The following is a 15,023-nucleotide window of genomic DNA, read 5'->3' on the forward strand; positions in this document are numbered from 1 at the left end:
TCTTATTATCTTTTTTGAACAGCTTGACATTCTTCTCATTTTAATGTTTGACTACTCCTATTTCTACTTCTAGTGATTATAATTTAAGAATTGATTTTTGGCATGAATTAAGTTCTTTCATTGATTTCTATTATATATGAGAGTTGATGAAGCACGGTGTTCTGAATAGAACTTTATTGTATTATGATGAGTGGATGTGTTCTAGTGAATTTGTAACTTATGTATGTAACTTGTTCTTTGTACTCTTGGGTTTGTTGTTTCAGCTCACTGGTATTTGCGATGGAAAAACATCTTTGTGTGCTCATTGTTGGTGCCACTGAGTCTGACAAGTTCACGAGGCTGTGCTCTATCTGAATCAACAGTGCATTGTGCTCATTCTTAAGAAAGTACATATTGACAATTTATCAGAGTGAATGAGTTTCAGGTACAGAATGACAATCACATGAACAGATGCCATAATCTTTAAACTTTGGCAAATACCTAAGACACGTAGTGCAACATTTCTGATGCTTGTACGTGTTGGGGGCGCTGGGGGCTAAGCTCCGCAGAGCACAATCCACCTTCCCGTCGTTCTATAATGCGGACAGCGCCGCCTCACAACGGCTATATGCCGTGGGCGTGGCAATTTATCCCAGGCTCTCAAGGCTGGTTCAATATAGGTAAATCTATAAATGTAATTCAGGACATAAACAAACTAAAAAATAAGGACCATATGATTCTTTCAATTGATGCAGAAAAAGCTTTTGATAATATCCAGCATCCCTTCATGATCAGGGCACTTAAGAAAATTGATATAGAAGGGACATTTCTTAAACTGATAGAGGCCATCTACAGCAAACCCACAGCCAATATCGTATTGAATGGAGTTAAACTGAAATCATTTCCACTCAGATCAGGAACCAGGCAAGGTTGCCCATTGTCTCCATTCCTCTTTAACATTGTAATGGAAGTTTTAGCCATTGCAATTAGGGAAGACAAGGCGATCAAGGGTATCCATATAGGGTCAGAAGAGATCAAACTTTCACTCTTCGCAGATGATATGATTGTATACCTAGAAAACACTAGGGATTCTACTACAAAACTTTTAGAAGTGATCAAGTAATACAGCAATGTCTCAGGCTACAAAATCAACACCCATTAATCCGTAGCCTTTATATATACCAACAATAACCAAGCTGAAAAAACAGTCAAGGACTCTATTCCTTTCACAGTAGTGCCAAAGAAGATGAAATATTTGGGAGTATACCTAACAAAGGATGTGAAAGATCTCTATAAAGAGAACTATGAAACTTTAAGAAAAGAAATAGCTGAAGATGTTAACAGATGGAAAAACATACCATGCTCATGGCTGGGAAGAATCAACATTGTTAAAATGTCCATACTACCCAAAGCAATATATAATTTTAATGCAATTCCTAATAAAGTTCCATTGTCATATTTTAAAGATCTTGAAAAAATAATACTTTGTTTTATATGGAATCAGAAAAAACCTCGAATAGCCAAAACATTACTCAGCAATAAAAACAAAGCAGGAGGAATCACACTACCAGACTTGAGATGGTACTATAAATCAATAGTGATGAAAACAGCATGGGACTGGCAGAAAAACAGAGAAGTAGATGTCTGGAACAGAATAGAGAACCAAGAGATGAATCCAGCTACTTACTGTTATTTGATCTTTGACGCGCCAATTAAAAACATTTAGTGGGGAAAAGATTCCCTATTTAAGAAATGGTGCTGGGTAAACTGGCTGGCAACCTGTAGAAGATTGAAACTGGACCCACACCTTTCACCGTTAACTAAGATAGACTCTCACTGGATAAAAGATTTAAACTTAAGCCATGAAACTATAAAAATACTTGAAGAAAGTGTAGGGAAAACTCGTGAAGGAATTGGCCTGGGTGAATATTTTATGAGGAGGACTCCCCAGGCAATTGAAGCAGTATCATAAATACACTACTGGGACCTGATCAACCTAAAAAGCTTCTGCACAGCCAAGAACATTGTAAGTGAAACAAACAGACAGCCCTCAGAATGGGAGAAAATATTTGCAGGTTATACCTCTGATAAAGGTTTAATAACCAGATCCACAAATAACTCAAACGTATTAGCAAGAAAAGAACACGTGACCCCATCTCAGGGTGGGCAAGGGATTTGAAGAGAAACTTCTCTAAAGAAGACAGATGCACGATCTACAAACACATGAAAAAAAGTTCTTCATCCTTAATCATCAGAGAAATGCAAATCAAAACTACTTTGAGATATCACCTAACCCCAGTAAGAGTAGCCCACACAACAAAATCCCCAAACCAGGGACGTTGCCGTGGATCTGGAAAAACAGGCACACTTCTACACTGCTGGTGGGAATGCACACTAATACATTCCTTCTGGAAGGATGTTTGGAGAATACTTAGAGACCTAAAGATAGACCTGCCATTCAAGCCTGTAATTCCTTTACTAGGTTTATACTCAGAAGACCAAAATTCACAATATAACAAAGACATCTGTACCAGAATGTTTATTGCAGCCCAATTCATAATTGCTAAGTCATGGAAGAAGCCCAAGTGTCCATCAACCCACGAATGGACTAGCAAATTGTGGTACATGTATACCATGGAATATTATGCAGCCTTAAAGAAAGATGGAGACTTTACCTCTTTCATGTTTACATGGATGGAGCTGGAACATATTCTTCTTAGCAAAGTATGTCAGGAATGGAAGAAAAAGTATCCAATGTACTCAGCTCTTCTATGAAGCTAAATTATAGCTTTCACATGAAGGCTATAACCCAACTATAGCACAAGACTATGGGAAATGGGCCAAGAAAGGGGAAGGGAGGGGGGAGGTTTTGGTGGAGGGAGGGTAACGGGTGGGGCCACATCTACAGTGCATCTTAGAATGGGTACAGGCGAAACTTACTAAATGCAGAATACAAATGCCTGCATACAGTAACTAAGAAAATGCCATGAAGGCTACGTTGAACAGTTTGATGAGAATATTTCAGATTGTATATGAAACCAGTACATTGTACCCCTTGATTGCACTAATGTACACAGCTATGATTTAACAAAAAATAAATAAATAAATAAATAAATAAATAAAATAAAATAAAATAATATCTAACTCAGGCTGGGTGCAGTGCAATGGCTCATGTACTTTGGGAGGCTGAGGCAGGAGGATCACTTGAGGCCAGGAGTTTAAGACCAGCCTTGGAAATATAGCTGGACCCTGTCTCTACAAAAAAAAAAAAAAAAAGAAAAGAAAAGATAAAGATAAAATTAGCTGGGCAGGGCGGCGCCTGGCTGTAGTCCCAGCTGCTCAGGAGGCTGAGACAGAGGACCACATGAGCCCAGGAGTTTGAGGTTGCAGTGAGTTGTAATACTACCACTGCATTCCAGCCTGGGTGACAGAACAAGACTCTGCCTCTAGAAAAAAACCTAATAAATAAGAATAGTGACAATATTTAATTCATAGCGAGCGCTTAGCGTGTGTCAGGAGCTACTCTGATGTTTGCATGTTTTAATTATCTCAACAGCTCTGCAGTTGGTATATTCTTCACCCCATTTCAGAGTGGAGGAAACTGAGTGTGGAACCATTCAGTAACTTGGCTAAAGTCCCCCAGACAGCAATGAGCAATGGCAGGATTGGAACCAAAGTCACGGGCTCCAGAGCCTGTGCCTGCAGGAAATGGGATGGCATGAGGGAGAGTTCCCAGGAAAGGGCCCTGGGAGGAGAGGTGGCAGCTCAGCAGAAAGTGTACAGGGCAGAACCAGGTGGTTGGGGACCACTGGGGACCACACACAATCATTGTTCCCAGAGGAAGGGAGGAAGACAGGGCAATGGTTGCTATACATAAAAGGAGTCAGGTGAGCAGGTGGAGAAAGTGGCGGACAAGTAGACAGAGGAGGACCACCATGTGGCACTGAGCAGGGCCTGAGTTAAGAGGGGACATCTGAGTGTGAGGCTCTCAGGCACGGGTCCACGTGGTGATATCTGCAGAGCGGATGCTGCAGCGCATTTAAGGCCAGGAGAAGAATGGGGGCGTGACCTGGGAGAGGATGCCAGAGCGGTCCTGAAGTTACCTGAAGTGAAGCAGGGAGAGAGAAGCAAAACATGATAGGTGAGGCGCAATAACAAGCTCCAGAACATACCAACACTCAGCAGGAAAACGAGCTGGTACGGAGCTCTGCAAAGTGTCTACAGGGGCTGTTTCTGGGTAGTATAGTATTAGGGTCATTTTGATTTTCCTCTAGTTAAACTTCATTTTCAACATTTGATAAATTTTCTATAAATATCATGACTTTAATAAGAGAAAACATTTTCCACATATATGACACAAAACATATGCATATATATAAAATACATATTTATATGCAGCCATGTGCCACCTACCAACGTTTCAGTAAAAATGGATGCATACTTAATGGTGGCCCCATAAGATTATAATGCTGTATTTTTACTGTATCTTTTCTATGTTTAGATATGTTTAGATACACAAATATCCCCCACTTTGTTACAACTGCCTGCAGAATTCGGCAGACACCTGCTGCACAGGTGTGTAGCCTGGGAGCGCTGGGCTGAACCAGACCCGTGCAGCCTGGGTGTGTAGCAGGCCGTGCCGTCTAGGTTTGTGCAACACACTATGATGTTCACACAACAGCAAAATCACCTAACGATGCATTTCTCAGAGTTTGAACGCTCTTGACTAAGGACTGATCACAAATGCACCACCTTTCTGATTAGGAGGAAGAGAGGGACAGGAGAGGGGCAGCCACTTATCTTTTCTTTGTTTCTTTTTGTCTGTTTCTTCTTCCTCTCTCTCATCACCCCAGATTGCGAATTAATCTGGTGAACAGGAGAGGACAGCCTGGGCTGAATTTCTTTCATGTCACTAAGTGAAATCTAATTGCTTCCTTTGTTTTTACTTCTGACTGACTTTTCTCCACTTTTATTTGTCAGTTAGCCAAACAAAATGCATTTACCTTTTCTAATCTTGGCTCATAAGTCAATTCTTTCAGCTCCTAATTACTTTGGCTGTTCTCCCTTGAAAACCTTCCAATTTATCTAACACCCTCTTTTGGGGGACAGAGGCATCTATACTGTCCCCAGTCCAGACACAACAGAGCAAAGAGATAAACTCCAACCAACAGTAGGTTGATCATAATGTTACATAACACAAGATTTTATTTAAGGATGTAGTCAGCTGCAAATCATTATTGAAAGGACAGTGGTTCCCTCTTGCCCTTGGGCAGACATTCCAAGACTCCCAGCAGGCGTCTAAACCTGCAGATAGTACTGAACACCCACATATATTGTGTTTTCCCAAACATACATACCTATAATAAAGCTTAATTTACAAGGTTAGCACAGCAAGAGATTGACAACAATAATTATACAATAAAACAAATTTAACAATATTCCAGCATTATTACTTTTGTGCTTTGGGACAGTATTTTGTCAAACAGAGGTTATTTGAACATATGTACTACAATTACTCAGCAGCTGATTCAAAAACTGAGCCAGCTACTAAGTTACCAGTGGGCAAGGAGCGTCTACGGCAAGGACACGCTGGACAAAGGGGTGATTTACAGCCCAGGCTGGGTGGAGCAAGGACATCGTGAGATTTTAATACACGTACTCAGAATGGCACACAATTTAAAACTTACAAATTGTTTATTTCTGGAATTTCTCATTTAATATTTTCAGACCATGGGGACCCAAACCGTGAGAAGCAAAAACCATAGCTAAGGGGAGGGGCTACTGCATCTAAAAGCATTTTCTTTCTTCTAATGGAGCCTCCAAATGTTCATTTCTAAGCTAGAACAAGTGACTTTGCTTCACTAAAATCCATCACAGGATCTGCTCTGTCCAAGTAAAACAAAAAGAAACCAACAGTATGTTTGAGCCTTAGGGAGAAAAGCTCTTGGCTGAATTTCCAGCTCTCTCATAGTCATGAAGACCTATGAATGCTAACTTCACAATCCAATTTATGTCTCAAATCCAGAAGCACACTCAGCTTTGTAATGACGTCCTGCACATTGTCTGGCCATGTTCTGCCTCTTGCCTTGCCAAATACTAGTTGGACCATCATCCATCCTACTCTGCAAAAGAGACGAAGAGTCACCCTTGACGCCTTTTCTTCTTTCCTGAATCCCCAAGTCCAATCCATCAACGCCTCACTGGAGGCCGCCCCCTCCACTCACCAGGACCCTCTCCCTTCCTGCATCTGCACTTCCCCTGCCTGGCACCACCTTCATCCTGAATGGGAGAAATTTGAAGGGAAGGGAGAAGAGAAGGGGGTCATAGAGGTGTCTTAATGAGTAGGCTGCCACTGTGCGCAGCTGGAAAGGAACACTGCAAACACAGGACCAAGGTGGGCAGGACACTCGCTGGGCACCTGCCCAGCCGACTTGCATTTGGAATCATTCACTGACTTTCTGTTGCTCTCAAGGTGAAGAAAAGACAATTGTTACACAGCCCCTGGGGCCCTGCATGATCTGAACTTCAGCTTTCTCCCAGCTTTCTGTTGAGTCACCCCTCTCAGCTCACTCAGCCTTCCAATGGCACTGCCCCTTCCTGTCTCAGAAGACCTGTGGCTCACACCTGTAATCCTAGCACTGTGGGAGGCGAGGCAGGTGGATTGCTTGAGGTCAGGAGTTAGAGACCAGCCTGAGCAAGACTGAGACCCCATCAAAATAGTAGGGTATTGTGGCAGGCGCCTGTAGTCCCAGCTACTCAGGAGGCTGAGGCGAGAGGATCCCTTGAACCAGGAGTTTGATGTTTTTGTGAGTTTTTATGATGCCACAGCACCCTGCCCAGCGGACAGAGTGAGACTCTGAGCTCCTTCCCACCTCAGAGAGACAGAGCACTCATGTTCTTCCCTCTGTTAACCCCTCCTGTACCTAGAGCAACAATGCCTGATCCAGGTACACACTAGAATCATCTAGAAAACTTTTACCCCATCTCACAGAGATTCTGATCTAACTGATCTTTTATTTCTGCATGTGTGTGCCCCTTATAGCGCCCGGCACATAAATGTTTGAAGGAGAAAGGAATCGGTGAATTTTCCCTAAATGTTACAAAATGAAATAATTATAATGTTTTACTTTTCCAATAGGAAACTGGAAAAGCCATGTAAGTTGCATATTGGTGTGAAATGTCATTTCTTCAAAATATTGCTAGCCTTGGGCAGCGATAGAAGGTTTCCTACATTCTTCCATGAAAATGTTAATATAGAATGTAAGCTCTGAGCACATCTGAAGGCTGAATCTTCATTTTGTCCAAAGCCCACTGTTAACTAGGACTTTTAACAGATAAAATTACAGTCTATTTCTGTACTATGCCTCAAAGAATTTCCTGATTTTAAAAAGGATTACTATCTGTTTTACTTCATGGTAATTTTTAAGGTGTTTACTTTTGTATGTGAACAACAGGTCCTTGAGGCTCAGGAACTCATTCACGATAATCACTGTAACGTGCAGTTTCCCCCTTAGATGCGAGGAAACACAACAGAAAAATTCAAGTGTCTTCCCTCAACTTGCCACTTGACACGTGAGAAGAGAGCACAAAGTGGTGTTCAGAGGTAGAGGCTGGGCAGGTAGCAAGGGTCACTTATCAGCCCAGTAACCTGCTCAGAAACACAGCGTGGCGATGCGAGCCATTACAACCAGTGCCCTAGCAAGACACAAAATGCCAGATGTCATGGCCTCAAGTGTTCACTCAAAAATACTGAAATCACAAATCATCAAAGTCAAGTCTGCAAGGCCAAAAGTCTTCTATATAATCTGTAGTCTGTTTGCCCTTGAGAACAAACATTGTGGTTTTCAGCTCTATGACCCAGGCACAATGCCTGGCACTCAGTGAGTTTCCAGGAAATACTTGTCGGCCAAATTGATGGAATCTAACAACCAACTTGAAAAATCCTTACTTTAAGATTGATCAATAGTACACAGCAGTAAACAGTCCAGAAGATGCAATTGTAGCATAAACAGTATTTTGAGCTGAACATTTGAGAAAAACTAACCTTCCTTCCCTCTCCCTCCCTTCCCGCCCTCTTTATTTTTCTTTCTTTCTTTTCCCTGAAACTCCAAATCTGCCAAAAAAACAGAGCCTTCCCAAATAACTCAATTGTCATAAATACCCTCTTGGGGAATTTCACAACCAGGAAAGACTGACTCATCACTAGAGACTGTAAGTCTGCCCTATGCCAAAATGTCACAAAAGCCATCATATGTCCCGTCTAGTCTAGTCTCCTAACAGCCAATGTATCTTTCCTGAAAGTCATTTGTTTTCCTATAAATGCACTTTCTCCCACACAACCTATTAAGTCATTTGTATGCTTGTAAGCACCCGCTTCCCCTCTTGTTCCCTATTAAGATGGTAGATAACCCCCAAATTCTAACCCCCTACTTGAATCACATTTTCCTGTGAATTCCTACATATGCATATTAATTTAAAAAACTTTTTCCTTTTCTCTTGCGAATCTCTTTTGTCAGTTTAATTTTCAGGCTCCCAATCACTGAGCCTAAAAGCCTTCAGCGGAAAGGTTTTCCTCCCTGACCACCACATTGCAGCAACCTTGATTTCTAGACTATTTCCGCCAGACATTGAAAACACTCAGACCAAAGAGGGAGAAAACCGCTGAGGAAGTGAAAGGGATGGAGTAACTGGGTATGACAACTACAAGAAGGTGAGCCCTAGAATCTGTCAAGTTCAGTGAAAGGATTCCCAACACATAACACTCTCTCAATAGGGCCTGATTTTTCACCAGTGGTTTCAAATTAATTTTTGAGGTGGCTTAACAAAATTTCTGATTAGTCCAAAGGTTAATTTTGTAATCATTAAATGGCCATGCAGGGAAACCATGGCATTATAAACCTCAGAGCTGGAACATGTAAACTATTAATATAACATGAACTTTCAATACTCAACCTCAGCAGTTATTATAGAAATGATCTTTTGAAAACATTAAGAACCACTATGTTTTTCCAATTAAACTGACAGATTTGTAAAAGTCATTATCCACTATTGGCCAGGCTGTAGTGAAATGGGAATTATAACAGGAGCATAAACTGAAGAGCAGTCTGCGTATGGGTAACAAACTCCTCTAAGATGTGTCTGATAAGCCTGGACCCAGGCATTTTGTTCTGAGGGATGATTTCTGGGGCACTAAGAACAATGATTTATAGACAGGAATGTCTGCCACAGCATTGCTTTTTACTAGCAAAAAGCTAGGAACCCCCCAAATGTTCATCACTGAGAAGATAAGAATGGAGCTGTTAAAAGTTCCAGAAACAGAAAGGAAAATGGGTCAGGCTCGGGGAGGGGAGGATATATTTGGTTTGGAGCATGCTAAGTTTGAGGTGTTTTTGGAACATGTAAGTTGTGATATCCGAAAAGAGGCAGAACTGAAGGCCTGACGCTTAACAGATACAGAGGCTGGAGAGAAAGATCTGAGACGCAGCCTCTGAGAAGATAAAGGGACCACAAAAATCACGTTCTCCAGTGGTATTTAAGGGATTGGAGAAATGGCTAATGAACGAGGCTGATTCCAAACGGCAGCCCTAATTTGGTAGAAGGAAAAATAAAATGCTTATATGTCCCTCCAAAAAAAGAAAAATCTGAAAGGATAAGTAACCAAATGTTAAGATCATAGATGATTTACATATTATTTTTCTTTATACTCCTCTGTATTTTTATTTCTTAAAAAAGCTGTTTGTTTTATAGTTGTTCGATATATATTATAATGCTCTAGCATTTTCTTAAGTATGCAGTTTTTATAACTTAAAAAATTTTGGGGGGTTGTTCATCTAACCAATGCCTAATTTCAAAGATAAGAAAATGATGACACTCCCAGGAGAGCAAGTGACTTGCCAGAGAGGTCACACAGTCAGCCCGCACTGCTCCTGAAGCCCAGCCTGGAGCCCTGGCATGGCAAGCAACAGAAAAGGGATTTGGTTTGCAACCAAGGTTTCCGAAGCAGAGATCTTCCACAAGGTGAGACAGCTCTATAAATACAACCATAAATGTGAGCTTAATCACATGCCTTCTACTGCCTCGTAAGTAATCACTTCGATGGCATTTTACCAAAAAATTTCAAAGCAAAGTATAATTTCCTCTCTCCATAATTTTGAGAACTTTTTGTCTTTTACAAAAGAGAAAAAGAAAAGAGAAAAGAAAAGCATGTTTCATGGTTTCCCAATGTTTAAAAAGATGATGCTTCTGCCAGCTACTGACACTACCAGGTTCTTAATGAGAGTCCACCCACTCCAACTTGCATACATATCTGAATATAAATATATGCATTTGAAAACTTGCAGAACTTTTATAATTCACTCTCTTGTCATGAGATGCAGGAAAAGCAAAGTCAGAACTCCTTGAAGTTCATTGAATTCACAATATCTATTAAATGAAAAAAATCCCATTGTCCCTCCCCATGGCTATTGAATTCCTGGAAGACCACTGCACATCTGGCATAGACCAACAAGATGAAATAGGATTCCTTTAAGGCAGAACATTACTTCCATTAGTTACATCAGAAATATTGGGCCTGTAATTAAGAAAACTAATTAAAGGCTTATAACCGATCTTTGACATGAATTAGATTTACAACATATATAACCTTTAGTTGACCTATGTTGCATTTGTTAAATTAGTTTTCATCACAATCAAGTGATCAATAAATTGTGTACCACAAACAGTGCCTCGTCTGTCAGATATTTGTACATGGTCAGCCTGGTGGAGGCAGAAGGGGATTCACCTCCTACAAGCATGATGTATCTTTTTTTACGTTAAGCCTTTCTATACTTACTCTCCTTTTCTGTACCTTTAGCGATGATGTGGCTATAAGTGCATGTACAAATGCCTTACAAAGTTAATACCTGCAATGTGTATTTATTTTGATAACTTTAACTGCCTACAGCTTTGGGAAGGTAGAGAGCTATTCTATTTCCTAAAGAAGACCCTGCTCTATTTTTGAGAAAAGGCATCTCATATTAACGTGCTGGCTTTCTCATCCATCACTTGCCACCCTGACAAATCTGAGCATTAGACCTTTTTGCAAAGGAATAGACCTTTTGCAAGTAAGACCTCAGGGATGGGGTCAGGCAATAGTGAATTTGAAGAGCCACTCGGCCACTTACAGGCAGGTAAGTGAGACCTGCCTGTGAGACCTCAGGCAGGTAACTTATGTTTCAATTTCCTCAATTGTAAAAAGTCTACACTTTTACAATTACGTAAATTGAGATCATGTAGTGCAGGTGTGTGTGTAGTGTGTGTGTATACCTGCATATAAAACTTCATAACCTGCTGTTATGAAGATAACCTGGTATACAGGATTATTGGAAGATAACGTATAGCTTATGGTATTGAGAAGAAAACGTTTGTTTAACGTATACAACCAGCTTTTACAAAAGGCTTATCTTTGTCCCTGGCTCCCCAAAACAAAGACCCATCAATGCTGCCTGGAAATTATTGTGAAGACTAGGAAAGAAGACAAAATAACTCTATAATGCCCTTCTTCTAGAACTTAGGTCAATACTTTCATATTTATGTTTATCTATGTTTACCCTCCTGGTTCCCCTTACAAAGCTTCATCTGTTTCTGAGGGTGGGAGAAATAGCTTTCAACTAACCAATTTTGAAGTAGATTTTTGCAACTCAGTCCTTTTGTGAGTACTGCTTAATATTCAATAGGAATTTGGTATCTGCTAAACCTTTAACCTTAATATCTCTGATCCTATCACTATCTGCTTAAGAGCCTAAGCTCCCCAGAACACATTTTTGTTTAACGTTTTGACAACTGGCAAGTATAGAAATGCCTAGAGAATCAGCTGATGGATAAGTCCTACCAGATCACAGCCTATGAGGACCTGCCTTCCCAGTTAGAAATTGTTAATCTCTCTATGCAGGAAAATCCCAGAATGGCCAAGGGACAGATAGGAGACTAAGAACCACCTCCCTGGACCTTGGGACGTGCACAGATACTCTTGAGAAAGGGAGGGAATTTCTCTCCCCATCGCATTCCAACACCTTCTTTGCTGCTTTATTTGGAATCCTGATGGAATAAAGGGAAATGAAAGCGACCGCTCAGCTGTAAGAGAGAGAATGATGCTAGTGGGCTTGGCAAATTATGGTCAAAAATAACAGCTCCCCATCTGGCCATGGGGGTGTTCAATGGAACACCCTGCTGCCAGCAAAGTACTTTGTTCATGAGGTGTCTGTGGTAACAAAGTGCTTGTACCATAACTGAAAACAGCAGGTTATGAAGTTTTATATGCAGGTATACACACACACTACACACACACCTGCACTACATGATCTCAATTACGTAAGGTAAAGCAGATTAAAGTGCATGAAGGCAACACAGCAAAACACTGGTCATCATTGCCAGGGAGAAGGCTGGTAGTATTTTTCTTATTTCTACTTTCCTATTGTTTTTTCCAATTTTCTATAATCATGTATTGTTTTGATAACTGAAACAATGATTTAAAATCTAAAAGTAAGTTCATTATAATTCAGCAAATTTCACTTTTGAGCAAGAGGGAAAAATGAATATTCAAAACAAAGTTTGCTGTTTTCAAAGCAGATAATGATCTGTCCCACAAAAGACTCTATTGGCCCAATGATAAAGGTCGGTAATTAGTAACCAGGAAAAAGCTTTCCAAATGTTGATTTGAGCAGCCCGCCCCAGGTCCTTCTCTCTGGTCAGATCTATCTGCCTTTCTTTTTTTCTGTTAAACACTGTGGTTAATCAGACAGGATTTAGGGAACTTGGGTGGGGAGGAGAGGTGTAAGGAGACAGAAAGTAAAGGAAGTAATCGTCACCAAAACTGCTTTAGTTTTAGGCTATATCTCTGGACTAAATAGCCTGAACTGTTTCACATATCAAGGTGTGGTCCTCAGAAAAATCTTACACATTATCCCTGAGTGAAAAGTCTTGGTAAAATTTGGATTCAATCAAAAGACAGCACTCAAAGATCCAAAAGGCCACCTGTGGCCCCAAAGCCACAGGTTCCCCGTGCCTGGCCTTGGTCTTAAGGAGAGCAATATAGCTTCTCTATATAAGGAACCATTTTCCTCAAGCCAGCCCCAAAGCCAGATGGCCAAAGTGCTGAGAGTGGAATTTGAAATTTATGTTCCTGTACGGCTTCCCTGTTAATCTCCTGATCTGGTCTTTAGGAGCTCTGGGAAATGCTGAAGGTTCCTATCATTCACCCAAGCTTGTAGGCCTTTGTATCCAGAGAAGTCCCAGCCTCCCTCACCCGGGATGGGTGTGAGGGCAGCCATCCTGCACCTTCAGTAAAGCTACAGGTACTCAAGCAGGAAGATGTTCACACAGGATGCAGGTCACGGAAAGGATGGGATTAGGTTGCCTGAGTGTGAGTGCTGGGATATCATTTCTGGAATATTTTCTCTCTGAAACCCTGGTCAGGGCTGTATTTTTTTTTGTATTGGGGATGGGGAAGGGAGGTGGTGGATGGGGGTGGAAGTGAGAATGCAGTGGGCTCTTGTAGCCCACCCAGACACCTCACCCACCACACTGCTAACTTGGAGTCAAGGCAGTAATTAATAGGGGAATAGATTTTTCATTTGGGTTTAGTTGGAGGAGAATGGAGGGAAATGGCTTGAGAGTGCCAACTTCAAAGAAAGATTGTACAGGCCAGTGCGGAGGCTCATGCAGATAATCTTAACATTTTCAGGCTTTGGGAGGTTTAAGTGGCAAGATTGCTTGAGGCTAGGAGTTGGAGACTAGCCTGAGTAAGATCCTAGTTCTAAAAAAGACGTAAACAAACAAATTTAAAATAGCTGGAGTGTGTGGGGTGTGGCAGAACATGCCCCAGTCCTAGCTTCTGGGAGGCTGAGGCAGGAGGATCTCTCAAGCCCAGAAGTTTGAGGCTAAATTGAGCTATGATGATGCCACTGCACTCCAGCCAGGGCGACAGAGCTCCCCTCTGTCTAAAAAAAGAAAAAGAAAGAAAAAATCTATAGAAAATAAAGAAGATTTAGGGATTTACACTTCACACCAGTGAACACGGGGGAGCAGAGAGGTTAATCGGGTGTACAGTAAGGGATTAAATTGTCGGTGGGGCCGCTGGAGAGGTCCCAGGGCTCTGCGGGGCGGGGGTACCTTGGTGCCCTGGTGGAAGTCGTCGACGGACCGCGAGCCCATGAAGGGGAACTGCATGTGCGTGTGCGTGTCGATGCCGCCTGGCAGGACCAGCTTGCCCGCGGCGTCCAGGACCCGCAGCCCCGCGGGCGCGCCCCCGGGCGGCAGCAGGTCGCGCCCGAGCGCCCGCACCACGCCGTCCTCCACCAGCACGTCGGCCACCTGCGAGAAGTCGTCGTTGACCACGCGCCCCCCGCGGATCAGGAGCCGCGACGGCGCAGCCATGGCGAGGGCGTGCACGGTGCCTGCCTGCAAGGTCCCCGCCGACAGTCCCCGCGCTCCGGCACATCCGGAGCTCCGGGCCAGCCGGGTTTATGACCGCCCGTGGTGTGGGCTCCTCCCCTGGGCAGGGCAGGGCAGGGCTGGAGCCCGGAGCCCGCGATTAGAAGAGTCCGCGTCGGCCTTCCACACTCAGACCTCAACAGTTCTGTTGCCCCGAGTCCAGCTGTCCACCCAGGTCCTTGGAAGGGAGAGCTCTTGGGGTTTCTATAGTAATAGCGAGGGACACGTGTTTTGCTTCATAGGACAAGGTACTTAGGGCAGAGACATTCACCTCTGTCCCCTTGATGAAGAGTGTTTGTACTAAAAGATGGATACGAGGGAGAAAGGGAGAGGGGGGAACAGTGTCACCGGCAGGAGCACACAACAAAAATACCCAAACCTGCCCACGCCAGAACAGAGCCAGCTGGTCTGGATTTCCTTCTAAAACTCTCACAGTAAGAGGAGCAAGTTATCATCTGATCCCAGCAACTGGCAAACATACTGTGTGAAAGTTCAGAGTGAAATATTTAATCTACTTGGAATGAAAACGCCTTGGTATCAACTGTCCTGCACGTTTTAATGATGTAACACACACC

At 42.4% G+C, this 15,023-nt stretch overlaps 1 protein-coding gene across 2 annotated transcripts in view; it reads right to left on the bottom strand.

The window, feature by feature from the left end:
• The window catches only part of DPYS (dihydropyrimidinase), an 84,371-nt gene extending 69,793 nt beyond the window's left edge, over positions 1 to 14,578 (bottom strand). Inside the window, exon 1 of one of the 2 annotated variants that reach the window (XM_053559710.1) lies at positions 14,128 to 14,578. In XM_053559710.1, coding sequence (XP_053415685.1) covers positions 14,128 to 14,391 — 264 coding nt within the window. In that variant the 5' untranslated portion in view covers positions 14,392 to 14,578. The remainder of the gene's footprint in view (positions 1 to 14,127) is intronic. The other variant, XM_053559709.1, reaches the window with a different exon arrangement.
• Between the last annotated feature and the right edge of the window lie 445 nt (positions 14,579 to 15,023).

This window comes from Nycticebus coucang, chromosome 13, assembly GCF_027406575.1.
Source record: "Nycticebus coucang isolate mNycCou1 chromosome 13, mNycCou1.pri, whole genome shotgun sequence".
NCBI lineage: Eukaryota > Metazoa > Chordata > Mammalia > Primates > Lorisidae > Nycticebus > Nycticebus coucang.